This window comes from Scleropages formosus, chromosome 10 (genome assembly GCF_900964775.1).
Source record: "Scleropages formosus chromosome 10, fSclFor1.1, whole genome shotgun sequence".
Taxonomy (NCBI): domain Eukaryota; kingdom Metazoa; phylum Chordata; class Actinopteri; order Osteoglossiformes; family Osteoglossidae; genus Scleropages; species Scleropages formosus.
Genome location: NC_041815.1, coordinates 18,963,814 through 18,990,563, shown reverse-complemented (window position 1 = coordinate 18,990,563; position 26,750 = coordinate 18,963,814). Strand labels below are relative to the sequence as shown.

The window sequence follows — 26,750 nt, the reverse complement described above, 5'->3', positions numbered from 1 at the left end:
GGACTTGATTATTTAGGTCTAGCGCAACTCTAAAAAGGGCGGTACTTCCGCTGACGATCTACAAGACAGACAGGTCCTCTAGCAAGTCAGACTCCTCAGAGAAAGGAAGTTTGCAGTTCAACAACCAATCGGAAAAAAATAGGGTGAAATAATACACAGGGTACTGTGCAGAACACATACTTCACCGGTGAAGTAATAATGTGAGGTAACGCAATAAAAATACGAAATGTAAGTTACTCTGGATATGATTAAAAAAAAAAAAAAAAAACAACAACATTTTCGGATAACCATACTGACCATACAGCAGAAGTCGACTTGAGCAACAACACCGGCAGTAATTATGAAGTAAGTAGCCTAGCGAAGAGAGTGAAGCACGACGAGTTGTGTGACGAGTGACGTTGTAACTATAATTAATACTGCTATTGTTATTAATATTATTACTACTATTATTATTATTATTATTATGAACCCATCCGGTGAAGGCAAACAACGAGCGGTTCTGTACCTGCAGTCAATAACTTAAGTCAGACACTACTGTACTGTACTTACACGTCTGACGTCACTTTCGCTGTAACGCCGGTATCATCATTCATCATTCATCATGTCGCCGCTGGGTCCGAAAAGAGTCCAGCCGATGGTTCACTGACTGCCCACTTCTGGAGCAGAAGCCACTTGTTTTGCCCAGTTTCTCACTCGTCTCGCGAAGCTCTCTGTCACTCTGACACTCTCTCTGTCCGATTGATTCCCGAGGCTCAACATCGAAGGGCTGCTCGTCTATTTCCCCTACGACTACATCTACCCGGAGCAGTACTCGTACATGCAGGAGCTCAAGAGGACCCTCGATGCGAAGGTGCCTGAAGAATTGGCTGCCAGACCGCACGTCACGTGTGTGTGGTGTGCAGATGCCTGACATTTGATTTCACACCTTTTTTAAATGCTCTTTGGACCTCGGTGCAGTTTGTAAAAAGAAAAAAAGAAAAAAAAAAAAAAGAGATGAATACAACAGATGAGCTCAGAAACAAGACAAGGAAGTGCAGTAGACACTGACAGGCCAGAATCTGGCGACAATATCATGATATACGCAGACAAATGTGCACAATGCTATTGAAAGATTAACTGTACATGTAAATATATACATACAATAAAGGCTATACAGGACAAGTAATTTAACTGTAATTTGAACAGTTTACATTTACTTAATTAGCAGATGCTTTTCTCCAAAACACCTTCCAGTGAACACTATGGAGTGTTATCAGCCCACACACCTTATTCACCAAGGTGACTTACACTGCTAGGTACACTACTTACAATGGCTCACTCATCCATACATCAGTGGAACACACACGTTCTGGGTGAACCTGAGCAGCATGTCTTTGGACTGTGGGAGGAAACCAGAGCACCTGGAGGAAACCCACGCAGATGTGGGGCGAACATGCAAACTCTACACAGGCCGAGCAGGGATTGAACCCACATCCTCTCGCACCACCCAGGCACTGTGAGACAGCAACACTACTTGCTGTGCCACCCCAATTAAACAGATCCTGGGCACTAGAGACACTAGATGTATAGCTACAGGAGCAATAATAAGTTCGTAACTGTTTTGAGTGTGTTATTTACTGAAAGTGACCTGTGCATTGTACAAGTTGACTTTGACTTTTCCAGGGCCATGGAGTTCTGGAAATGCCCTCAGGGACAGGGAAGACCATCTCACTCCTGTCCCTCATCGTGGCCTATCAGCGGGTGTGTATTTTCAGTCTCCTCCTTTTCGTATCCATCACCGGTTCGCTTTGTGTGAAGTGTTTTTTCAGTCATTCGCTCTTTGAAAAGGTCAAACAGAAACCACACAGAAGACAGCAGAAAGCATGATTATTTATATCTGACCGCCAGTTTTTAGCCCTGCTGTTGAACATGACCAAGGGAGAAACAAGTTTTATCCTCACGTGTTTCTGAGTGATGCAGAAACTGTTCCTAAAATAACATTTAGATGGTTCTAAACAAAATAGTATTTCTATCGCATTATGAGAGACACTGAAATGCTCTTTTTCTCTTTGTACCACAGGCTTACCCCCTAGAAGTGACCAAGCTGATATACTGCTCCCGGACTGTGCCTGAGATAGAGAAGGTAGGAGACATCTCTGTCCCTCCATCAGAACCCTTAATCTTTAATAATAAATCTTTGACCACTCTTTCTGAAAAAATCAAATATATCTTCCCTTGATTTTATATGTCATTCCTTTTTTCTAAGACAGTGTGTCCTTTTCACATTTTCCCCTTTGATAGGTTGTGGAAGAACTGCGAAAACTGATGGAGTTCTATGCCAAGGAGACTGGTGAAACAAACAAACTCCTTGCATTGGCTCTTTCCTCCCGCAAAAATCTTTGTGTGCATCCAGAGGTAGGCTGCTGTTCTTTCTTTAAAAAAAACCCTTGTATACATGAAGTTTTTTTTTGAACTAGGTTTACTAATCTAGTGAGCATCTTGTGAACATCTGAAGGAATAAGTGAAGGTTGAGCTCCTCAGAGTACTGAGGATTCAGCATTTCTATGTGTATGTATTGTAGGTATTTGAGATGCTTCTCAGCTGTTATACTAACAAGATGGTTTGAATTTAGGTTAGCTCTCTGCGCTTTGGAAAGGAGGTGGATGGAAAGTGCCACAGCCTAACAGCGTCATATATCCGTGCACAGCGCCATAGCAATCCAAGCCAGCCGATCTGTCACTTCTTTGAGGTAAACGGAGTGGACATAAGGAAGGAGGACGTAGAGGAATGTTAAAGGCGGCAACTGTACCTTATACTGTACTATACATTAGAGCGTAGCAGTCTGTGCCGTTGTGTGCTTCCTTTTTCCATAAGGAAGTTTGGTTTCTCCTGTTATATTACAGCCACACTTCATGTCTCTGTTTTTCAGCTTACTGTTTTCTTTGTTTTATTTTACTTGCTCTTATTCCTCGACCTCTCATTCCTTCAGGAATTTGATGCCCTGGGTAGGCAAGTTCCTATCCCCCCTGGTATCTACAACTTGGATGACTTGAAGGCCTTTGGTCGGAGAAAAGGCTGGTGTCCGTACTACTTGGCAAGATATTCTGTAGGGATCACCTTTCATTAAATTTCCAATACTTGAAATAAAGTTTTTTTTTTTATGATGGTAGACAAAATTTTAGGACAGCTGTGTGGAGTAGTTCTATGGACAGCGGATTTTTCCAGGTCTTTTGGTAAGGATACTAAAATTTTTCTGCAAAAAGCGTGAGTTTTAATGATTCTTTCAGAACTTAAATTTGCATCCCTGATAGGAGGAGGGTGCATTAATTTTATGCTCTCTGAGTAGTAGTGTTGTATAGTGGTTTTTTTTTTTTTTGATGCAGATGGATGCTCACAGTCCTTCGTTATTTAATTTTATATTTGTATGTATGTTATATTCTATTTCTCTGAAAGACTATTAGTGAGTCACGGTTTCTTTGTAATCTATGCAATTATATCAAACTAAGCAGAAGTTTTTGGACACTTCCTTACCTAAAATCTCTTTGTTTCTCACATACATAGATTCTTCATGCTAATATAGTAGTCTATAGTTACCACTACCTCTTGGATCCAAAGATTGCTGATCTTGTGTCCAAAGAGCTTGCCAAGAAATCGGTTGTGGTTTTTGATGAGGCGCACAACATTGGTAAGGTCACAACTCAATGAGATGCTTACTGTTTTTCCTCTGTATATTAGCCTGATGTTTTTACATTAATTAAAACCATTTAACTTCCTATCCTGTATCATAATTTACAGATAATGTTTGCATTGACTCCATGAGCGTGAACCTCACAAGAAGAACCCTTGACCGCAGTCAGGCCAATGTTGAAACATTGCAGAACACTATTCAGAGGTATGATTAATTATGCAGTCTTATGTTTTTACTGGGTAAACAGACTTCACCGTGTGCATGGAGTATAATATATAATCTCTGCTTGTCGCTTGCTCTCAGAATAAAGGAAATTGATGCTGCGAAACTGAAAGAAGAATACAGAAGATTAGTTGAAGGGCTGAAGGAAGCTAATGTTGCCCGGGAAACGGATATATACCTCTCTAATCCTGTGTTACCTGATGAAATTCTTCAAGGTTAGTGAACTTGGTGTATGTATTGCAATATTGAAATGCACATTCAGGCATTCTTTTCATTCCATTTGTTATTTGTATTTGCTTGTCTTTGTAGAGCCCTTTATAGTAGTGCAGGATACCATAATCTTTTCATTGTCTGCTGATTTGATGCCCCATAAACTAGTTTTCTTTCTCTGCCTCTGTCTCTATATGCAGAAGCTGTGCCTGGCAGCATCCGCACAGCAGAGCATTTTGTGGGCTTCATGAAGCGTTTGCTGGAATACCTCAAGTCCCGGCTCCGGATCCAGCATGTGGTGCAGGAGAGCTCGCCCCAGTTTCTCAAAGACATCTATGAGAAAGTCTGCATTGACCGCAAGCCACTTCGGTAAAGATCTCATAGACTTGTTCTTTAGCTAAAATTTTGCTTGTCCGTTAGGGCTGCGTGAGCAGCTGCTCAACACAGCCTTTCAGTGAAATCATATTATGCATTTGAGTTTAAATTATATATTTTTAGACTTCATGAAACATTACATACCTGGATAACTGGACATGTTTAAGACGAATCTGATCTTAATCTAATGTGATGTATTGTCATTTTGCTGGCCTGTATGGTGTGAAATCTAATGTTGATGTATCATATATGACTGTACAGATTAAATGAAATCAGGCATGGGTTACAGTGTCTGCTTGTTGCATGTGGGGAACTGAAGTCTGTGGAGTTTGTATGATCCACAAACTGTGAGTGTTCTCTTTTTCTAATGCTGCATCTCCAGATTCTGCGCAGAGAGGCTGCGCTCTTTGTTGCGTACCCTTGAGATCACCGACATTGCAGACTTCTCGCCCATCACGCTCATCTCACATTTTGCCACTCTGGTCAGCACATATAGTAAAGGTTGGTCTCTGTCTGAATTTCTTGGGGGGTGTTTCAGTTTTGTGTAATTCCTGTTATCTTTTTGAGCTGAAATTTATTGAACAACTGACTGGGTCGGCAGGTTTCACTATTATCATTGAGCCTTTTGAAGACAAGACACCCACCATTGCTAACCCTGTGCTGCATTTCAGGTAGGAATGTACTCATCAGTTGCCAGTCTGGTATCCGTTTGATTTTAATTCCCTTGGACATTGTGTGTATAATAACCCTAACCCTAACTGTAACCCTTAATGAACACTACCCAAACAACTGTTTTATTATGTGTTTAGAAGTTTATAACTGTGAAGCAACATTTTTTAACTTGCATATTTTCCATATTCTGTAGCCAGTGCAGCCTGGGTAGTGTTACACTTTTATCCATTTATAGTATTTGATACTGAAGCAATTTAGATTAAGTGCGTTGCAGTTCCCCTCCAGAGATTTATACATATAAGATTTTAATTTAATATAGTTGGATCCATTAACATAAAACTGTAAAGCAAAACATTATTTAATTGAATTACTTTAGTTTGTCTTTTCTGTGTTATTGCTTATGTGCAAATAAGTTGTGTATCAACATAAAAAAAGTACATACCTGTGTCATATTAATGACTACAGAAGACCGTACTACTAACATATATGATTGTAATGGATTTCTAAACCTTCACATTGTCTGCTTTTCTTTCCTAAGCTGTATGGACCCCTCTATTGCCATCAAGCCGGTGTTTGAGCGGTTCCAATCGGTCATCATCACATCAGGGGTAATGTCTCCCATCTCCTTGTCCTTCTTGTGAGAATATTTTTGGGCTGAGATTCAATGAAAATTGATCTGCCAGCTGAGCACCGTTTGCTTAAATCGTGCTGAGTGACTGGAACCTTCTTAAAGTTAAAGTTCCTAAGATACTGTTTATATTATCTGTAGCTCACACTAATTTAATTGCCTGTTTAGAGAAGTTTGCAATACAGGTGGTCCCTGATGTACGACTTTTAGACTTTACGATGGTGAGCTGGTGATAGACGCTCACTAGAAACCATACTTTTTTCCCGGGCAAGCGATATGCGGTGCAATAGCCTCTCATGAGGCTGGGCAGTGACGGCGATCTGCATCTCCCAGTCTGTCATGCAGAGGCGTGTATTAGGTGTATTAAATGCATTTTCGACTTGCAGTAATTTCAACTTCTGATGGGTTTCACGAAACGTAACCCCATTGTAAGTCGGGGACCATCTGCACTTGCTGTTTTCCAGTTGTATAACTTGCATACATTGACTGAAATAATTTATTTATTTTCCAGGGTCTAACAGTTTCACAATATCTCTTACCTTAGACACTGTCCCCGCTGGATATCTACCCCCGCATTCTTGACTTCCGTCCGGTTACCATGTCTTCCTTCACCATGACGCTAGCGCGCACCTGTTTGTGCCCACTGGTGAGTTGCCTGCTTGAAATTCCATAGAGCAGCATGATACTGTGGAGATCATGGAAAATATGCTGAAGTGATGGGACACAGGATCAGTATATCACTCGTGAGTGTGTTATTGATAAAACAGCCTTTCTTTTCTCTAGATTGTTGGCAGAGGAAACGACCAGGTGGCCATCAGTTCCAAGTTTGAGACACGGGAAGATTTTGGTGAGAATTTGTATACAATTCTGAGTAGCATTAAACTTTTCTTATCATTTCTCCATGTATATGGAGAGGTTGCCATTGGTTGACTGTAAACATTTATGAATTTATCAAGTTAAAAAAATCGTTTTTCTGTAGGCTGAAGAAAGAAATCTGTTCAGAGCTGTTCCATGTCTTTCAGCTGTCATCCGTAACTATGGTAACCTGCTGTTGGAGTTGTCGGGCATTGTGCCTGATGGCATCGTTGCTTTCTTCACCAGCTACATCTACATGGAGAATATTGTGGCCTCCTGGTATGAGCAGGTGTGTACAAGACTGTGGTGCTGAAGTCCCTAAAAGATCCCTTCATGCATGAAGGAGGAAAAATGAAGGAATGGTGCTGGAAGTGGGTTGCAGAGAATAGAGATCAAAATCAACTGAATACCAAACAATTTAAATTATAGATGTTTAACAAAGCAGTAACATTACATTTTAAAGTTGTTAATGTGAGTTGGACAAAGTTACTGTCAACAAATATAGATCTGGAAATATATTTAATTGCTACCAAACTTTTGGAAATGTTCTGTTCTTATTCCTTCTTTTCTTTGTCAAGGGTATAATGTAGTATAAACAATACACAATAAAAAAACCGCAGTCACTTCAGTGGGGAGCTGTGTTTCCATGATCTCATGCATAGCCAATTTCAGGGCATCTTGGAGAACATCCAGAGGAACAAACTCATTTTTATTGAGACGCCAGATGCTGCTGAGACCAGCATGGCACTGGAGAAGTACCAGGAGGTCAGTGTGGGTCCTTTTTTTTTTTTTTTTTCCCCCCTCCCCACCCTCCATTTTTTTTCATTGCAAGGCAAACCTCATCCTGTGATGTCTGACAGTCCTTCTGGGCCTGTAGCAGCTGTGGTATTTTTGAATGTCGGGCTGCTGAAAGGGCGTTTTGCTGTTCTCTTGGTTGAGGAATGCTGCCCCCAGCAGTAGGTTTGTCTTGCTGTTAATGATGGTGTACCTGTACAGGCCTGTGAGAATGGACGTGGGGCCATCCTGCTGTCAGTTGCCCGGGGCAAGGTGTCAGAGGGAATCGATTTTGGTGAGTTACAAAGACATGGCTAAAAACATGTATTTTGTCTGTTTCTTACTGAAACCTGTGGCTTTCCTAATGTTTGGTAATAGTGTGACTGAATTCTAAAGTGATTTCATAATATACATTTCAATATGTCATCACTAATTAAAAAATTTTTTACTTAATTCATTCTTATGTAGTGCATCATTATGGACGTGCAGTGATCATGTTTGGTGTGCCTTACGTTTATACACAGAGCCGGATCCTCAAGGTCAGTATGGTGTACCTTTGACATTTAAAATTAATTAATTTTAACAGAAGTGTAACCCCTTTTTTGACTTAGCTGAGCCATGTTTTTTCTTACTATTGGAGTTCCCTGGCATCGTACAGCCATCCTGTGAACAAGCAGCTTTTGGGGGGGGGGGGGGGGGGAAGTAATTTTGTAATGGCTTTCTTCATGAAGAGACGTTACAGACCCAGACTGGACAGAAATGAATAACCTTCACTGTGCTTTTTGTGCCAGGCACGTCTGGAGTATCTCCGGGACCAGTTCCAGATCCGGGAGAATGACTTTCTGACGTTTGACGCCATGCGCCATGCAGCACAGTGTGTGGGTCGGGCCATCCGAGGCAAGACAGACTACGGGCTGATGATCTTTGCAGACAAAGTGAGCACTGATGTGGAAACACGTACAGGAAACACTAATGGATGTTGTACGTACGGGTGGAAGAGGTGGAATAAGCTCCTTTAACACTCCGCTGCGTGTTTATACATGTAGTATGTCCTTGTACATGAATGTTTCCACCTTTCCCTTATGCAGCGATATGCACGTGCAGACAAGAGAGGGAAGCTTCCCCGTTGGATCCAGGAGCACATTTCTGATGGCAGCCTGAACCTCACCATCGATGAGACTGTACAGTTGTCAAAACACTTCCTCCGTCAGATGGCCCAACCATTTAGAAGGGTATACTGCCCGAGCATCAGTATCCAAAGCTGTAAAAAAATATCTGCAGTTCTTTCCATGAGGGAATTAATTAAATTGGTTTCCTTGTACTGTTTTCGAGTGGATCGTGGGGTAATGGGTGGATGTTCTTCTCCCTGTAGGAGGACCAGCTGGGCTTGTCTCTTCTCACTCTGGATCAGCTGCAGTCCGAGGAGACGCTGCAGAGGATTGCTCAGATTGCCCAACAGGTCTGAGTGGCTCATGCAGCACATCCACCTGGTCAGGCCTAAAAAAATCTGTTACAAGTGACTGCTGTGCAGATGTAAAATGGACCTGTAATTCTATTGTATATTTTTCATTTTAAAGGAGTTTAAGTTGTATTTTATTTGCTAAACTGATACTTGAAAATGGGTAAAGTAGGAATAAGGGTTTATACATCCAGTCCCCAATTAGGGAACAGTAAAATACATCCTGCATATGATGTAATTACTTTGTTATATAAATACAAAAACCACAGTAAAATGTTTTGTATTTACTAGTGTTTTGAGGGTTGTATGTCACAAGCATCAAAAATACATTTACAAAATAAGTACCTTATTTTATTTTTGATTTCTTCAATACAGTACATCTTAACACATAATCCTACACATCTTTGTAACATACCCCTATACAGCAATACAGGCTGAATGCAAAATTCTAAATGAAGTATGCAAGAAAATTAAGAGACTAAATGAAACAGCAGTTTTGACACATGAAAACTGGTTTATAATGGAAAAAGTTATTACTGCACTATAACAGCAAAAACTGAGATTCCCTTAATACTCAAGGCTTAATTCTAGTCAGAAATAATATTTTCACTTTAAGCAAACAAATATACAGTTGTCAGTTCCCTAAATTCTATTAGTGTTAGATAAAACTGCTCTATATAGGGTAACGGGCAATAAAAAGAGGATTTTTAGAATGTGGACCTAGATCAGCGGAAATGCAAAGAACTACATCAGTTCAAACTGATGTTCACATGCAATGTTTCACTCTGAAAAGTGTTCCCTTATATTTAAATTTTTACTGATTCTGGATGAATGAGGGAAACAAACTTCAAGTGCTGAGCTCCATAGCTCAACAACGGCAGCAAGTGGATGTTTGTTATTTAGTCTGTTGCTGGCTTTGAAAGCTGGAAGAGCTCATTTTACTGGTCAGTGCATTTATGTCTGAAAGAATCACAGGCATCGTTATCTGTAATCTCAGATAAAGATGGAGAGAGACTAAAAGAAGGAACCTGTCAATGGTGGTTTGTCCAGCTGAAGCTCTGTGGGAGACCTGCATAATGTTCTGTTGTAGCTTACAATTTTAGTAAAACATCCACAATAACATAAAACATTACTCAGATTTCACAAGGTGAACGCAGAATGGAACATTCACCTGCAGTTTTACTGGAGTAATAATAACCTTGAAACCATACAACAGTGATATTCCATTCCTGGTGAAAAGATTTTTCTTCTGTCATATGAAATCTTAAAGGGGAAAAACTGTATGCCTCTATCAAGCTATATTAACATGAAATGTATTGTATAATGATCTAAAAATGTCACATTTTTAACTGGTACCTTTTGGTGACAAAATATGTGCCACATTTTAAATAAAATGACAGTGTTAAAACAAGAAAATGGCCATGAAAGCCCTGCTATAAATAAATATTAAAAGTAAAAATGTCAATCCCATGGGTATTTCTGATACCCAAAGCAATTCTGATTACATTTTACTGTAATAACCTATATATTTATATGTAAGGCCGTAAAATTAAATTTTGTAAAGGAATAGTTTAACAGGTACACAGAATCCACTTCAACCTCCCAGTTTAACTGCTGATTGTGTTCCCTTCAAACCACCCTGACTCGTTTTCCAGCTACTTTCCCTGATATGTTATTAGGGGATGGTAATTAATTGTTTACTTTGGTCCCATTATCACATCCCCCTGCAACGGATTAAAATCAAAACTGATGGCCCTTGGCCTTTGACAAATAAATCTGAAAAACTAGCTATAAAACAAAGGCCTGTCATCTTGCTTCCAAATAAAAATAAGGCAGGACAAACAAAATAAGAAAAGGTCTCTGGTTAATGTTGAACTGCACACCGCCTTTCCATTACAAGTGTCCTAATCCCTTTTTGCCATTGTAAGTAAACCACAGGCATGATTAATGGGGGCAAAGTGAAGGACTAGCTAATGATGAGCAAGTGCAAGCTTCAGACCAAGTCTTCCTTCTCTCCAGTGATGACACCCCATAGGCTCAACAACACTTGTTAGAATTCCATTTTCCATTAGAATGGACAAGTTTACGCGACTTGCCCATCAAGGTGTCTTCCTATTCTTGCATCTTGGAGACATAAAGGAAAAAGCAGAACTTATCCTAAAACCTCCAGAGTTCTGCAGAACTAGCAGGCTTGTGGGAACAATCCAGGAGGGCAGCCACAGTGCTACGGAATGAGTAAGCTTTAAGAAGGAAGTGCTTAGCGGTCAGAGATCAGAGGTGAAGCTGTGTTAGCTGGTTCCACCCAGAGACCCTCGACGTGCCAAAATCTGTGTACTGGAGCTAAGCCCACGAGACTCCGTCAGACTGCTGAGGTTCTGGGTTCAGAAACAGGAATATATTACACAAGCGATAACTTCATGCACATTCTTAAATTATTGTACAGTGCTAATGTAGTCGGAAAATTATGCACAAACCAAACCCAATGTAGTACAGAGAGACTAACAAGCAGGGATTTCAGAGATAAGCCTCCTGCTATCTCAAGACTTATGAGCTTAAGTATAAGATCATTTCCCTCTTACCTGGGCTGTGTCCTGGCTCTCTCGCACTCCAACATTTAACACATTAAGGGAGTTGGCCCTTTTCATCCTGATGAAGGAGACAAACATTCCATGACACACGGTTTTTGTCTGCTGCACTATGGAAGCATGGTTCTTGAAAGGTAAACTATACCCTTACCAATGTGTTAACAGTAACAGTGACCATACAATGCAGTGCCAGCTGTAAGCTGGCCTCTTACCCTGGAGTTCGGGGGGTGCTGTCCTGCGCTCCCACTCCCTTCAGTTTCCGTACCAGCTTTTCGCTGCTCCTCCGGATAGACTCCCTAAGCTTTGTAAATGAGCCACTGCGCTTCAGGCTGCCTAGTCCATCCTGTGAGCAGAAGCAGAGTGCATCAGGATGGCTATAAATCAGGTCTGATAATTACATTTTCTGTTACTATTTTTGTAACAGAATGCAGTTTTCAGTGTATCCATTTATACAGTGGCCTTCTGTAATGAAAATATCCCCTAGGTTCAACCATCTTTCTACTGATCATATCACCTGTCGGGAACTTCCTTCCTCTGTGGTGATCCACATTGGCCGCCCATCACCTAAAGAGTGCAAGAATAAAAATTATATGTGATTATTGTCACGATTACAGTATTTCAGTTCTTGTTGCATCAGAGGCATTTTTGATTTTACCTTCAACAGATCCAAACTCCTTCTCATGGGCCCGAGTCAGAATTTCCTTGTAAAGAGCTTCTGCCTGTCTGTACTTCCCTTGCTTCAAATAACAGGAAGCCTGCCACCCCACAGGCACAAACAGAAGAGGAGATGCATAGGAGCTCAAACACATCATCGCCTTGCATTACATTCCCAACATTTTTTGTCTTCTTTCCCTTTCCCTACCCAATCCCTGTTTTCACTGTGCTATCATCTGAGCAGATAGAATGGAGACTACAACTGAAATGTCCCTATGAATGCACCTATCCTGTGTCTCACCAGGTTGTTCTTGGTTTTTGCCACGTTAGCATCATCAGGGCCAAGACGGCTCTGATAGATGTGCAGGGCACGTTCGTAGTACTGCTCCACTTCCTGGTACTTGCCCTGGTTTTGACAAAGCAGTGCTAGGTTGTTCAGCTGCTTTGCCACATCTGGGTGGTCCATTCCCAGCACCTGGTAACAGCACAGTAGCCGGTAAGATGATGGGTCTGCAGTAATGTATGTATGTTAGTGTATTAGGGGATTTAGTGTGAACAAACAGGTAAAAAACAAAAAGGGTTGGGACTTGCCTGGTGAGCTTACTGCACATACAAGAAGCACATACGATTTGTACATTCTATCTAGTATAGACCACCAAGTGTTTTCTCAAATCCAGATTGTTATTATACACACACACACAGTCTGAAACCGCTTGTCCCAAGCGGGGTCGTGGTGAACCGGAGGCTAGCCCAGCAACACAGGGCGTAAGGCTAGAGGGGGAGGGGACACACCCCGGACGGGACGCCAGTCTGTCGGAAGGCACCCCAAGCAGGACTCGAACCCCAGACCCACCGGAAAGCAGGACCGTGGTCCAACCCACTGCGCCACCGCACCCCCTCTTTGCATTGGATCAATTATAGTCAATCAGTGAATGGAAATAATGAAGGTGTCACCATTTTGTAAAAAATTACAAAGACTTAAGTTCAACACTCTACAAGTTGAGAACAAAAGCATGGCGTAAATGAAGTTGTACATGCTTTTATTTGACCTTTCCCTACCTTCTCTCGAATCTCCAGAGCCCTCTTACACAGTGGCTCAGCCTCCTTGTATTTGCCCCTTTTGCCATACAACACAGCGAGGTTATTGAGTGTGGCTGCCACCTACAAACACACAGTGGGGAACGGGTCTACATTTTGTCCTTGGAACAGGTAAAGCGATCAAGGGTTTGTTGAAGGTACAGTGAAATTATTGGATATTCATAACTGTCAACGCAGAATTAAATCATATCTTTTATCAGTTTGACCTATTCAAATCGGTTATCCTACTGAGTACCAATATGAAATTAATTAGTAATTGTGGATACTTACCGCAGGGTGGTCCACACCCAGGGTCTTCTCTCGTATAGCCAGGGCATCATTCAGCAGGCTGGCCGCTTCTTTGTATTTGTTCTGGTCCCTTCATTGTCAAACAAAGGGAAAAAAGGCATAACTCTTACAGCTAATTCTCAACATAAAACTTTGATAACCTTATTCTACAGAACAAATGTCTGAGTGACAAATTATTTGCAGGACTCTTAAAGGAAGGAGAAGTTTGTACTGAACTTTTTCTGAGTGCTCCTTTTACCTGTAAACCAGGGCCAAGATGTTGAGCATGGTGGCCACGTCAGGGTGGCTGTGACCAGAAGATTTCTCAAGGTCCTCCAGGGCCTGTTTACACAGGGGCACAGCCACCTCGTAGCGGCCTTGTGATGCGTACTGAATCACCAGGTTGTGCAGGGTCCGCAACCGAGCAGGTATCTCATAACCTCCTTGCTGGGCAGCTGCAGCAGCGCTACTGTGTGGTTGGGACACTGGAAAAAGTAGAGGACAAGGATCAAGTTTGTCAATGATATGTGCATATAATGAACATTCCTGGTTGCAGACTCCTGAACATGCAGTCTCCAGCCAGTTATCTGTATTCCTTGGCCAGAATGATCCGTTATCAGTCTAAATTCAAGAGCCGTCATTCCTGTGAGACTGCCCTTCCTGCAGTATCAGAAGCTCTCAAACTGTCAACCACTGGATCCTACTTTCCTCTCTACAGCTTGGAAGCAAAGGATTAGCACTGAAATGGTGTGAGTCTTATCTATAATACAGATCCTACCACGACGCTTGGCATGGCTCCCTGTCTTCCTTTTAGTCTTTCTCAACTCTTGTTATACGGGGCTCTGTGCTGGGCCCATTATGTTTCTCCAACACTTCTTCCCTTGGCTCTGTTATTGGTTCTTAAAGATTATCCAATCATTGCTATGCTGATGATACTCAGTTCTTCCTCTGCTCTCCCCATGCAGCTTCAGGTGTATTCTCTGGTACTCCAGCGTGCCTCACAAACAGCTCTGCTTGGATAAATGATCACCATCTACAACACAGCCTCTCCAAGAGTAAGATCCTTCATCTCCGGGCATGTAGATCACTTGTCAGGACCTCAGTCTAGATAATTTGCTGTCATCTGCCTCATTAGTCAGTACCCTGGGGATAATCATCGACTTCAGTTTCTCCTAGCACACTGAAGCCATAACCCAATCAGATACCTCCCACAAAACATCTGCAAGATCTTCCCATATCTTATACCCTATTACATTACTAGCGTCCTGATCCATGCCATGGTGAAATCCTACTTGGGCTACTATAATTCCTTCCTATCTGGTCTTCTGGCTTCTACTATCAAGCCTCTCCAGCTGATCTAGAATGCTGTGGCATAAGTTGTTTTTGATTTTCCAAAGGGTTTCAATGTATCTCCCCATCTCCCTCCATCAGTTTCCTGAAATTGCTTGAATCGAGTTCAACACTTTGATTATGGCCTGCAAGATAGTCAGAGTCCGCACCCTGACACCTTCAGGGCCTGATCAGTCCATAACAACCAGCTACGCTCCTCCAACTCTGGTCATTTGGTGGTCTCATACTTCAGAGGTCCAATATGGAAACTCTGTAGGTTCTTTTGTTTTGGCTCCACTCTGATGGCTTTAGCTCCCTCCGTCCTTCAGAAATGTGAAGTCCCTTTCAGCATTTAAAACATTTAGTCTACAAATGCGTCTCTTTCAGACCAACTTTTCTCAGAATCTCCTAAGTGCTCCATAAACATGCATGATCTCATTAGAATTTCCTATTGTACAAGTTAGTACTTGTGTCATGTGAGCTAGCAAAAACGAGGTTATTGGACAAAGAGAATCATATAGCTGCTTTTATAGCTCTTTGTCTGCTGTGAAATGCACTTTTGCTTACTCTGAGTTACATCACATCAGAGAAAAGTATTTGCTAAATAAATAAATGTATTTCACTACAGAACTCCTCTACTTCTGAGATTAACCAGTCTTTTAGCTGAAGTTACAATTTCACCGTAAGCCTCACATTAGACAGTCACTGCAAAGTGTTAAGGTATTATGTAACCAGTTTATATATTTCATTCAATCTGCACAGCCAAATTGAGTTCTACAAATTATAAATCACATTTTTTCAGATTCTACGTAAAAGCACACCATGTATGGTTTATAGAACATGTGTATTTGTAATTGAAGGACATGTATTTTGTATTCAGTTATATAACTGAATTCTATAATTAGGACAACACAGAGCCACAGCAGGTAATGCTGGTACCTCACAGCTTTGGGGCTGTGGGTTTGGATGTGGGATGGAATCTGGCTCTGTTTGTGTGGAGTTGGCATGTTCTCCCTATGTTTGCATAGGCTTCCTCCCACTGACCAAAGACAAGTGTTTGAGGTGAAGTGGTGACTATATTGCTGCAGTGTGTGAATGTGCATGTGTGACTCCCCTATGATGGACTGGCATCCACTTAGGGTGTACGCTGCCTGGTGCTGTATGCTTCTATGACAGGCTCCAGACCACAGCTACCTTGCATTAGAACAAGTGGTTATTGATAAGGAATTTATGAATTTATGATAAGATGAGGGAAAAAAATGCTGGGAACTTAATGACAACCTGAAATGATGCAGAAAGAACAAAGAAGCTGGAAACACAAAGACAGTGAGATGCCAGGAGACAGAAGAACAGGCCAAGTTTTGCAGTGATACATAGCAGTAGACAAGTGAGACACAGGTAAACGAGTGAGATGTACAGCAATCTGAGACACAGAACTCCATGGACACCACCTCTTTGTACAGTGAGCACGTATTGATAAGCAGTACTTACTCTGCGACTGCTCTTCTTCATCAGTGGGAAACAGGTCATCCAGGGATTCCTTAGCAGAGGCAGTGTCTTTGTCATCCTGCAGGGAGCAATAAAATAGTACAGGCTGTCATCTAAATCTAGTTACTACATGAAAATGCCATGTATTTAAGTCCAGCAAAAAGTATTACTATTAAAATTCAGTGATCTTATGCTACAGAATATGGTATAGTAATTGAACTTCAGGGATGTGGGTGAGGCTGTGTGAGGTCGGGGCAGGTAGGGGCAGTTAGATTGTGCAGTTGTGGATGAAGTTACAGGTTCACGTACCAGCGCAGGCTCCTCCTGATCGTACTTCCGGATGCTGCTCATAAACTGCAGGTGGCGATTCTGCTCCTCCAGCGTGACCACCTCTTGCTCGCGCTCCTGCAGCCGCTGCTGGGTGCCTGCCAACTCATCACGCAGCCACTGATTCTCCTGGCACAGTCGGCGCACCTGTGCCCGCAGCTTCTGCTTCTCCGCCTCCAGGGACCCCAGGTGTGCTGACAAAGCCATCATCACCTGTTGCCAGGGATACAATTGTGTACAGTCTCATTGTAGTAGCTGGAGATTCTTACTTAGGCCAATCATAGAGAAAAACTGAGAAGGAATACACACACACACACACACACACACACACACACACACACACACACACACACATTTTCAGAACCGCTTGTCCCATATGGTGTCGCGGGGAACCGGAGCCTACCCGGTAACACAGGGCGTAAGGCCAGAGGGGGAGGGGACACACCCAGGACGGGACGCCAGTCCATCGCAAGGCACCCCAAGCAGGACTTGAACCCCAGACCCACTGGAGAGCAGGACTGTGGTCCAACCCACTGCGCCACCGCGCCCCCTGCTGAGAAAGAATAGATTTTAAAAATTAATTTTCAAAAATGTTAAGGCCATTTTAAGCTTTGTAGACTTTTTGTAAAAACTGAATAGAGGTCTGTAATTGACTGCCTTTTGGGGACTTATTTGTTTTTTGGTCATTACAAAGGTTTTAGCAAGTGACATGATTTTTATTTTCCCCATTCTGTCATAGTCATTCACAGATGCCAGCACAAGTCAGGTTTTTAACACAACTAAACAGAGAAGGACACAACATATGAGTGGCAGCGCTGATGCCTCACGACATGTGGGCTGTGGGTTTGTACGCAGCTCAGTCGGCATGGAATTTGCACGCTCTTCCTGTGCACACTTGAGTTTCTTCCAGGTGCTCCAGTTCCTCCCTCAATCCAATGACATGTCTTTCAAATGAACACACACACATTTTCTGAACCGCTTGTCCCATACGGGGTCGCGGGGAGCCGGAGCCTAACCCGGCAACACAGGGCGTAAGGCCGGAGGGGGAGGGGACACACCCAGGACGGGACGCCAGTCCGTCGCAAGGCACCCCAAGCGGGACTTGAACCCCAGACTCACCGGAGAGCAGGACCCGGTCCAACCCACTGCACCATCGCGCCCCCCTCAAATGAACAGTGGAATCAAAATTGTGTGTGTGTGAGTGAGCGAGCGAGCATGTCACACTGTCCTGCTATATAAATGGGTGAATAATTGTGGGGAGTTTAGTGTAGCTTAAGTTGCCTTGGACAAAGGTGTCAGCAAAGAACTTTGGAGAAAAGGGTCTACTAAATTGAAAAATCTAAACTGTACATCACTGGTGTGTGGACCACTATTGAGCACAAAGGCTTTTAGATGAGGAATATTAATTTATAAGACCAACCTGGACCTAAAACAAGTTTAATTTATAGCTTTAACATGCACCACCGCAAACATTCCCAAGGTAATACTGACTGAGGTTGGGAGAGAGCTAAAACAGTGATGTACATGAAATTGGACCCTGGTTTAGCGCACCAACAGATTCTCAGAGCCTACTGGCAAACTCTCCACAGAGGCCAGGTTCCTTTGCTCACCTGTGCTTCACTCAGGCCCAGCTCAATTCTCTCCAGGGACTCCTGGATAATGCCTCTCTTCTCATGCTCCACACCAGTCTCAGTGGACGGTCGGTTCTGCAGTGCTTCCTGCAGGCTGTCCAGGAGGTTTTGATTCTCCCCACGTAAGGCCTCCAGCCCTGCAATCACCTGGCGTGTACTGCATAGGATCTCCTCTCCTGACAACATGGCACTCCCCATGAGCTGCACCTGGAGAAGTGGCATTGGAACAATGGACATATTACCATTGTTCTTACTTTTGGAGGTCAAACAAACAGAAAAGGTTGATGCATGATGGTGTCCACTGACCAGCCCTCTTGGCAGAGAGGTCACTGGCAAAAACCTGTGACAGAAAACTTATTTTGGTTGAACATCTGTCTCAGCCCAATCACAGTCTTAAGGCCAACAGGAGATTTACAGTTTAACAATGAAAAAGATGCTAGTGGATCCCACTTGAAAACACCCATCTGCATAGGGAAGACACAATTGGTAATTTGTATGGTGGCTAAAATGATGCTATCAGCCTGAAATCATAACATGGTGAAGATGAATGGTTAAAAAGAAACACAAAAAACTCAGTGGCCAGTGAACTATGGACTGTCTGAATTAGGAGCATTCTAATCGGTGTCAGGCCTGACACACAGCTGAAATGTCACAAAATCGTTGGCGCCTGTGTGTTTTTCAATTGACATCGACAGTCTGTTGCATTCCACTTAAATAAAAAAAAACAGGTGAACAGGGAACAGAAGAACCAAATACAGATCCAGTGGATGACACTCTGTCACACCACGTTTTGACAAGGCAGAAGGACTCTCAAAACACAAAGCTATGTTGACAGAGAGGTAAAAGAATGACACCCTGAAAAAGAAAAAGACTGCAGTGCAGGATGTTGTAGTATGTTGCCACAAAAAGTATTAATCTCTGTTTAACTTACACATCCAGTTTGTCAATAATGCAAAGTGATGCAATGATACAACTAACAAACCAGTGAATTCCAATTCTTCACTTACAGAACAGCTGACAGTGCAATGGTTAGAGCTACTGCCTTTAGATCCAAAAGGTGCCAGTTCAAAGCTTGCCTACTCCTGTAGTACCCTTGAGAAAGGTATCAACCCTAAATTGTTCCAGCAAAAATTACCAAGCTGTATGAAATGGGTGAAAAGTTGTAGGTAGCTTAAGAGCGTAAGTTGCTTTGGAGAAAAGTGTCAGATGAATGTAAATGGGATCAATGGACATACAAAACTACTGCAGGGACTAAAGTTACTTACAGCTTTTCAAGGACACAGCTGGGTTGGAACTCAAACTTCATGAGGAAAACCAATAGCAGTACTAAGTACTAGGTCCTAGTCTCCCTCTCCATAAGCCCATACAAGAGTATAAAGAGAATGTGATTCACTGCCAGAACCTGTTGAGCAAGTGCATATTTACCTGAGGACCTAGCCAACAGGTATCTTGGTGACAAAAGGACTGATATGCAAATAGTGTCAGAGACATCCTGCTAATAGAACAATTACATTACAGAAAAAGAGGCATTCAAATAACCCTAGACAGAAATGTACATAATGTGCTTTTGAAAATACTTTCAAATTACAATTGTATTTTGATAGGTATAATAACAAATACACTCATTCCTCATATAACTGGGAAATCACTCAGTTAGGCAAATTCCTCATGTGAAGGGGTCAAATTACCAGTATTTTTTTATGCAAAAAAGACAGTTACTGGATGATAAACGATGCCTAAAATTAAAATACTAAGAAATAAAGTTCACAAGATCACTGAATATGTCAATCGCTGCACAACACGTGGTCACTATGCTGTTAGATAATCTTAAGTTGATTGCGTAATTAAAGGTTTATTTATGGTAGAGTAAGGGTATCCATGTTATAAATGCTGTTTATATGTGTGGCAATCCTAATTCTATGGGACAAGAGGGAAAAACGAGCTCCGACTAAGGTGTAGTCACATGTTTATTGGTGTTTTGGTACTAAACAGAAACAAGTTTGGCTTAACATGTCAATGGTGCATGTCTACAGGGACATGCTAGGGGAATCTCAACACTGGCTCTCTGGAACTTGGGCTCAGCTCTGTGTCTGCTTGTCTGTTATTTCCTATCAGGGAGATATGATAAATAGACTGTCAGCGATGGATTACCTGGGTTCAACTGTGAATGGTATGCCCGCCCCAAACCCTGCCCCCATCGTGCTGCCCTAGTGGTATGCCTCAATATGGTTTAAATACCTGAGTAAATAGTTATATGTTCATAAGGACTCTAAGAACCCAGATTAGAAATCCTGCTCCTACTGTAGTACCCCTGAGCAATGAACTTATTCTGAATTGCTCTAGAAAAATTATCCAACTATATAAATGGGTAAATTCTATTTAGCTTAACATCATAAGATACTTTAGAAAAAAGCATCAGCTAATAACAAAATAGTTTTCAATCTGGTATTTAATTTATGATATTATATTTACATTTAATCGATGGTTGTGACTGGTTTAGATTCAGTGTGATACAAAATGGTTCTCGCATGTTGCCTTGCGCTAAGCATAATTAAGTTTCTGCACAAAATTAAATGAATTTAAGTCTCTCATGGGGTCATGGTGACACAGCAGGTAATACTACTGCTTCATGGTTACCGAGCTGTTCAGACGACATGAGGTTTAAATCCACCTCGGAGTTCAGTTTGCACATTCTTCCCCGAAAATACGAAGGAGGCAATGGCAAAGCACTTCTGCAAACCACACAAGCAGTTGCTCTGAGTTGGCTTTGACCTGATGGCACTTCCATCAAGTTTCTTAAATGTTCCCATGGGTGTTTAGCTCATATTTACTTTGGAATCACCTACTGAAAACTGTGCAGTGGAATTAATTGCTCAACCTTTGTCAAAATTGCTTGATCCATTATGTTTTCAGAGCAGTGAAAATGAACAAGTGATGCGAAAGGGGACACCTACAGAGCGGGTGGGTTAACGTGAGGTTATTGATCTTTATGGAAACTGCATATCATGTACATTATTACACTGGACTGGAAAACTGCAAATTCTTTTTTGTCCTATAAATCTTTACATTTAATTCAGCACAGAACTTAAGTGAAGAAAGAAAGACTGTGCAATGGGTAAAATGCCACTGTACTGAATGATAAGCCGATTATTGTATATATTTTCACAAACCACTGTAACAGTTTTTTGGTTGAAAAGAACCGCAATATATAAGGGCTGAGTGTACACACACAGTTGTAACGTTTATTAACAGTTACTAATTATAAGCCATTAAGATAGATGTACAAGGCACAGCTTTGGGATAGAAGAAAAAAGCTTTTACCTAGATATTTGTACCTCAGAAAATGTATTTCATTTAATTATCCAGTTATTTCCTTTAAAAACTTTAAGAATGTTTGCTGATGGAACATTCTGTCTGTGTAATTTAATTAATACTGAGCAGTTTGGAGTTTTCGTGTGTAGCTGCTTTCACGAATTCTTGACGTGGTGTTTAATGAGACCACTGGTTAAGGTGTGAAGAATATCCACGTCAGTATGAGTATTTGTACTGCTTGGCTTGGTTGCCCTACTGACTTCAGGGCTTTTTGGGTACCTCTTCGCCTAACTCCCGTTATAACACATTCGTTTGTCCAAAATGGTAAATGCTACAGACAGGTTGTAGTACCACACACTTCTACTGCCTCGTCGAGTCCATTCGGATCCGTGAAAAGAGAGAAAGGCGAAGGAGGCGACGGCGCTGAGCACGCGACCGGTCCCGTTCGCGGTCCGCGCGCTGGGAAAGCACGGACGCAGTGAGCTGTACCTGCGGCTCGCGCTCACACAGAGGAGCGCGCGCCCTCCTGCAGCCTCGCTGCTGATGCAAACTGAGAGGGGAAACCTCAACATGTACATACAGGCTGTTTCTGAACCCCCAAAAAAAGACTTCTACACAACACAAAGACAAAAATTACAAACACAAGAAAAAGCTGTCGCAAGAGATCCGTGCGTAATTAAAAAGCAATTCTCTGAAAGGCAGTCCACCGTAACAATAATGTCAATTTAAAATATTTTTTAAATGACGAAGGGGCATTTCATTTTTCAGTGAGTGTCACTCAGAGAATTGAAAACTGAAGCGAAGTACGGTACTATGATAAATAACAGTTACAGTTATTTTCGCTTGGTGTCATGATTACTAAGTTTTTAGTAATGAATGACATACTGAGTAACGTTCATCCGAAAAAGCCCATAAACCCACAGAAAAAAATATGCTTAACACAGACAGCTTTCCAGCATAAAAACTTTGTACATGTCACTTTTTAACAACAATAGCTAAGACCAGACACCTAGAGTCTAGAGACAACACAACACCTACCTGCTAATTGGGGCGGCTGTCCTAGGGCAAGTGTTGTTTTGTGTTTGACAGAGAATTAAACTCGCGCGTAAGCTCCATTTATTAACATATAACCTAATAAAAGAAAAAAAATCCTTTCGCTGATGTTTAATTACCACAACTTTTAATTATCACTGAAAGTAAGTCTATCTGTCATTAACGCGCGCTTGCGCCTTAGTCTGTGTGTATTATTAGATCTTACCTGGTAGAGTCATACCCACCATGCATAGCGGCTCCCGGGAGACGGGAGGGAGGGGGATGTGAGAGGAGGGAGGGGGGAGGCAGGAAGGGAGGGGGCACGTCTCGGTGAAGTACGCCACCTACTGCCTGGGCCACGGCATAGAATGGCTTTAGAACAACGCAAGATTTGCGAATGTAACCGGCAGAACTCGTTTTACACGCGCAATTATTGTAAAGAACCCATATACAAATCATCGTGCACCTATTTGTTTCCCAGTATCATTGTGCGAAGTTAATTGATTTTTATCTATATATCAAGTATTATGTAATAATTCTGCATCCGAGTATTGCCGAACTGGTTCTGACGAGACATAAAAAATTGATGTGGGGAGTTTTATATATAGTTTGGTAATGAACCGTACCGTTGTGGGACGCAACCCTCCAATCAGCGCGCTGTTGCTCCGAAATGACGCGCCCGGCTGACGCCACATGAGACTGAAGGTACCAGACGGCGCGAAATGGTTTCCGAGGCTGGGAGACAGATTCCAGTTTATTGTGATGTTCACAGTTGCAGAAAATAATAATAAAGAACACAAATCAACGAATACAACTAAAAATCACAAGCGACAGACATGATTCTCTACTACATGTCCTCTGAATGAATGGTAGACAGACTGGCACAATAAAAATACCACACAATTAATTTACGGCGGGGTGACAAGTCACCATCGTTAGAGCGAACAGATTGCACTGAATTTTACTTCAAGCAATGAAGGGATTACTACTATTACCATAAATTCCTGTAATAATTGTCGCCTTTGACAAACTAAGGCTTTGTTACCGTAAGTTGTCCACAATACGTACTCTATATAGGGGATGCAGTTTTGTTTTCTGTTATTTTTTGTCATGTGGACATTTTCACATTTTAAATAAATCAGTGTAATGATGTTTAGATCATGTAGGTCCACTGAATTTCCCAGAAGAAAGGATGAATGATTTTGCTCAGAAAAATGACCTCTTTACAAAGAACATTGTGCCAACTCCAGGGACGCTCAAAGGAACGTATTTGGACAATGACCACAAGGCGGCGACAACGAATAAAGAATAAAAATAAATAAAGCTACATTTGCCTTTGAACCCCATGTCTGTGTGGGTGCCAGCAGTTGCAATTAAAGGAGACTTGGTTTACTGCTTATAGACATAGTTATAGTAACTTGTCGGCGCAGAACAGCAATTGTAGATGCTAGTATGGCTAGATTATGTGTTTAGATTTATTAATTCACTAGAGTTTTTTTTTTTTTTAAAAAAAAAAAACTATTTGCGTGGGATCGTATATAAATACAGTTACGGTAACTTATGCAGTGTTGCTGTCTCGCAGAGCGACACGGAACATGAGCTAAGTGACCAAGTGTGTCTGTGTCATTCATCACGAAGCGTCTATCTTTTGTCATTCTGCATTGCTGTGTAGGTCTAGCTGATCCAGCTATGCAGTAAGATAGTACAGTGTGTGCACCATGGTACACGGCCAGCCCAACTTGTTGAGGAATTCTTAATTATTCTGTAGCTACTCATGATCGTGAATTTAGTTTAAGTTCCGTAGGCCTGAAATGAGAGGGACTTGGCACCTTGGAGAAAGGCCAAAGCACACAAATATCTCAAATAATAATTTAATTTTAACTGCCTGTGTGTGTAAAAAAAATAAGAATGCGCAATAAGATCGCAGATTGCTCACACTCGTGTACTGTTGTGCCTTAAACCATGCATTCGCACTGACGGGATATCTAATAAAAAGGATGTCAAATTTTATGCGATTATTTTAAACGGTACATTGTGAATACACTGCGCTTTCTTTTCAAAACACGTTTTCACGTTTAAAAAAATAAGTTATTAACCTGGTATTCACTAATGAATATCGCCCATTTCTAGATGAGAAACTGCAATTAACTTTGGCAAAGGGATCATTATTGTAATTGCTGGTTGTTGCACATCCAATTAATTTATGTAGTTGTTTGTTCCTACTGGCAGTCTGTAATGTAGACTATTATTACTACTACTTACACCACGAGAGGAAAAAGTGTATGATACAGTCCCACAGTGCCTCAGTGTGCGAATTCTCAACAACTTGGCTAATTAATGACTCATTTAATGCAGGATATAACGATATAATGACGTCTGGGTAGGGAAAGGAAAGCGTTAGATATGAGGGCAGCAATAGGAGGTGCGGGTGGACCGCAAATAGAGGCAAACAATGTGAGAGAGGTGAGGCAGACGCAGCAGCTCGGCGGGAGGGAAGTGACAGCCGGTGAGAGAGGGAGAGAAATTGCGAGCGCGCGCGAGAGAGAGAGAATGCGAGCGAGCGAGCGAACGCGCGCGCGCAGAGCAGTGGTAACCAGTGAGGGCTCGAGAAACGGGGAGGAGAAGCGCGGCAAAGGGAGCTCGGAAAGAACGTGAAATATGGCGGCAGCGGAGGGGACGCTGAGGGCAAAGGGGCACAGGAGGGGAAGGGGAGGCACATGATGTTGCTCAGTGGGACAGAGAAAGAGTATGTGAATGGTCATAACTAAAGAGGGGAACTGCAAGCAATAGAACGAAGGAAGTGAGGCGGTCTAGAGTGCAGAGGAAGCGCGTGACAGTGAGCGAGAGAAAAGGTGTCGGAGCGGTTACACAATCTGCTGATTTACGGTTCAGCTGCCGAAGGCGGGGGGGTGAAGTGACGGGAGCCCGTATAAGGGTAACGATGCAGATCTAAGGGCTTCTGTCAGGAGAAACCCTGCTTACTGTGGTGAAGAAGAGGATACCTTGTTTTACGGTGGTACTCACAAGGCCAATACCCCACACCTTTATACTTTTGTCAGACATACCAGAGGAAACACCAGAATAATAATAATAAAAAAAGTGTAGCTCATCAGTTTTACCTTTTAAATCAAAACGTTGCAACGTTTAAATAAATTTTTTTTTTTTTTTTTTTCCCCCCTTCAAAATTTTTTCATGGTGATGTAGAGGTCTCCTTCAAAATATTAACCCCTGCTAATACCATGACTTCAGCATTGCATAATGTAAGAGATACTCCTCCTTGTTTGCACAAGGAGGATATGGCTATAGAATAGAAAGGCTTCTCCATTGTGTGGGCATTATTTTAAAGTGTCTGGTATACTTGGCCAGGCTTGAAGTGTGGCGAAGGAGAAAGGATATAGGGGTGAAAAGCCAACACTAAGTCCAGAGAATGCCGCGAATGTGGTGACGCAGGCCAAAGCCACGCTGCACGCGAGTTCAAACCCAGAAGACAGCTTTACCAGTTGTCTTTTTACCATATATGCTTATTATGTGTGGAGCAAAAGCTGTGCGAAAAGTATGGAAAGACAGATTAGTTGTGCTATCTGCTCTAGGTTTATAGTTGTCATGGAAGCTTGTATACATGCAGGACTATCTCCCCCCACAAGAAAACACATTCATATTCTGACAACTGGACAGATGCTCTGATGTTTTGCTGCCATATTATGTAATTTAGGAAAGCCAGACTGTTCTGCCAGGGGCATGAATGCAGTCCCATAGGGGAAAGTTGGTCTGAGGAGTCAAACACCACGACCCGATGGAGGAGGAGATCTGCGTCTGTATTAGCACTCTTCTGCGCTAGCACTCTGATATGAGGCCCACAGTGGGATGGAAAGACGGGTGGACGCACAGCTGACTCGATGCAATTCAATCGGCAAAATTGGCATAGGACAGCGACCCTGCACCTCTATACTAAATATAGGCCCCGAGCCACAAGTGGCTGGGATGGACCTGGTTTCAATGGGACAAAATTCTTGTCACATACATATATATGAACACAAATGCACAGTTTTTATCCTAAATATGACTTTGGTTCTCTCAGTGGCATCAGCCTCAATTAAAGCACAGTATGAACCATTTGAGCAAGGCCTGGATTTGAACAGGGACATGTTTTAAGGGTAATCTTCCT

General features: G+C 42.1%; 2 protein-coding genes across 5 annotated transcripts; one reads left to right on the top strand and one right to left on the bottom strand.

Annotated features, from left to right (window-relative positions):
• Window positions 1-300: 300 nt before the first annotated feature.
• On the top strand, window positions 301-9,023 carry ercc2 (excision repair cross-complementation group 2). Its single transcript, XM_018742880.1, has 23 exons — window positions 301-345; window positions 751-850; window positions 1,663-1,740; window positions 2,060-2,122; window positions 2,281-2,394; window positions 2,612-2,728; window positions 2,969-3,085; window positions 3,541-3,664; window positions 3,775-3,871; window positions 3,971-4,104; window positions 4,300-4,468; window positions 4,857-4,975; window positions 5,076-5,145; window positions 5,685-5,754; window positions 6,319-6,420; window positions 6,558-6,621; window positions 6,797-6,918; window positions 7,302-7,394; window positions 7,626-7,698; window positions 7,872-7,942; window positions 8,195-8,338; window positions 8,492-8,635; window positions 8,776-9,023. Exons 1-23 carry the CDS (start codon window positions 341-343, stop codon window positions 8,866-8,868), a joined length of 2,283 nt encoding a protein of 760 aa, XP_018598396.1. The 5' UTR covers window positions 301-340; the 3' UTR covers window positions 8,869-9,023.
• Window positions 9,024-9,929: 906 nt separating this feature from the next.
• On the bottom strand, window positions 9,930-22,878 carry klc3 (kinesin light chain 3). 4 transcript variants are annotated; one of them, XM_018742881.1, is made up of 13 exons: window positions 22,831-22,856; window positions 18,221-18,448; window positions 16,593-16,823; window positions 16,287-16,362; window positions 13,726-13,951; window positions 13,470-13,557; window positions 13,161-13,262; window positions 12,403-12,576; window positions 12,103-12,202; window positions 11,962-12,011; window positions 11,660-11,790; window positions 11,442-11,508; window positions 9,930-11,237 (listed from the first exon to the last, which is right to left on the bottom strand). In XM_018742881.1, exons 1-13 carry the CDS (start codon window positions 22,831-22,833, stop codon window positions 11,151-11,153), a joined length of 1,563 nt encoding a protein of 520 aa, XP_018598397.1. In that variant the 5' UTR covers window positions 22,834-22,856; the 3' UTR covers window positions 9,930-11,150. The 4 variants fall into 4 exon arrangements, with proteins under 4 accessions (XP_018598397.1, XP_018598398.1, XP_018598399.1 ...); XM_018742882.1 differs by having other exon boundaries at window positions 11,127-11,237; window positions 22,592-22,878; XM_018742883.1 differs by having other exon boundaries at window positions 11,127-11,237; window positions 22,812-22,849.
• Between the last annotated feature and the right edge of the window lie 3,872 nt (window positions 22,879-26,750).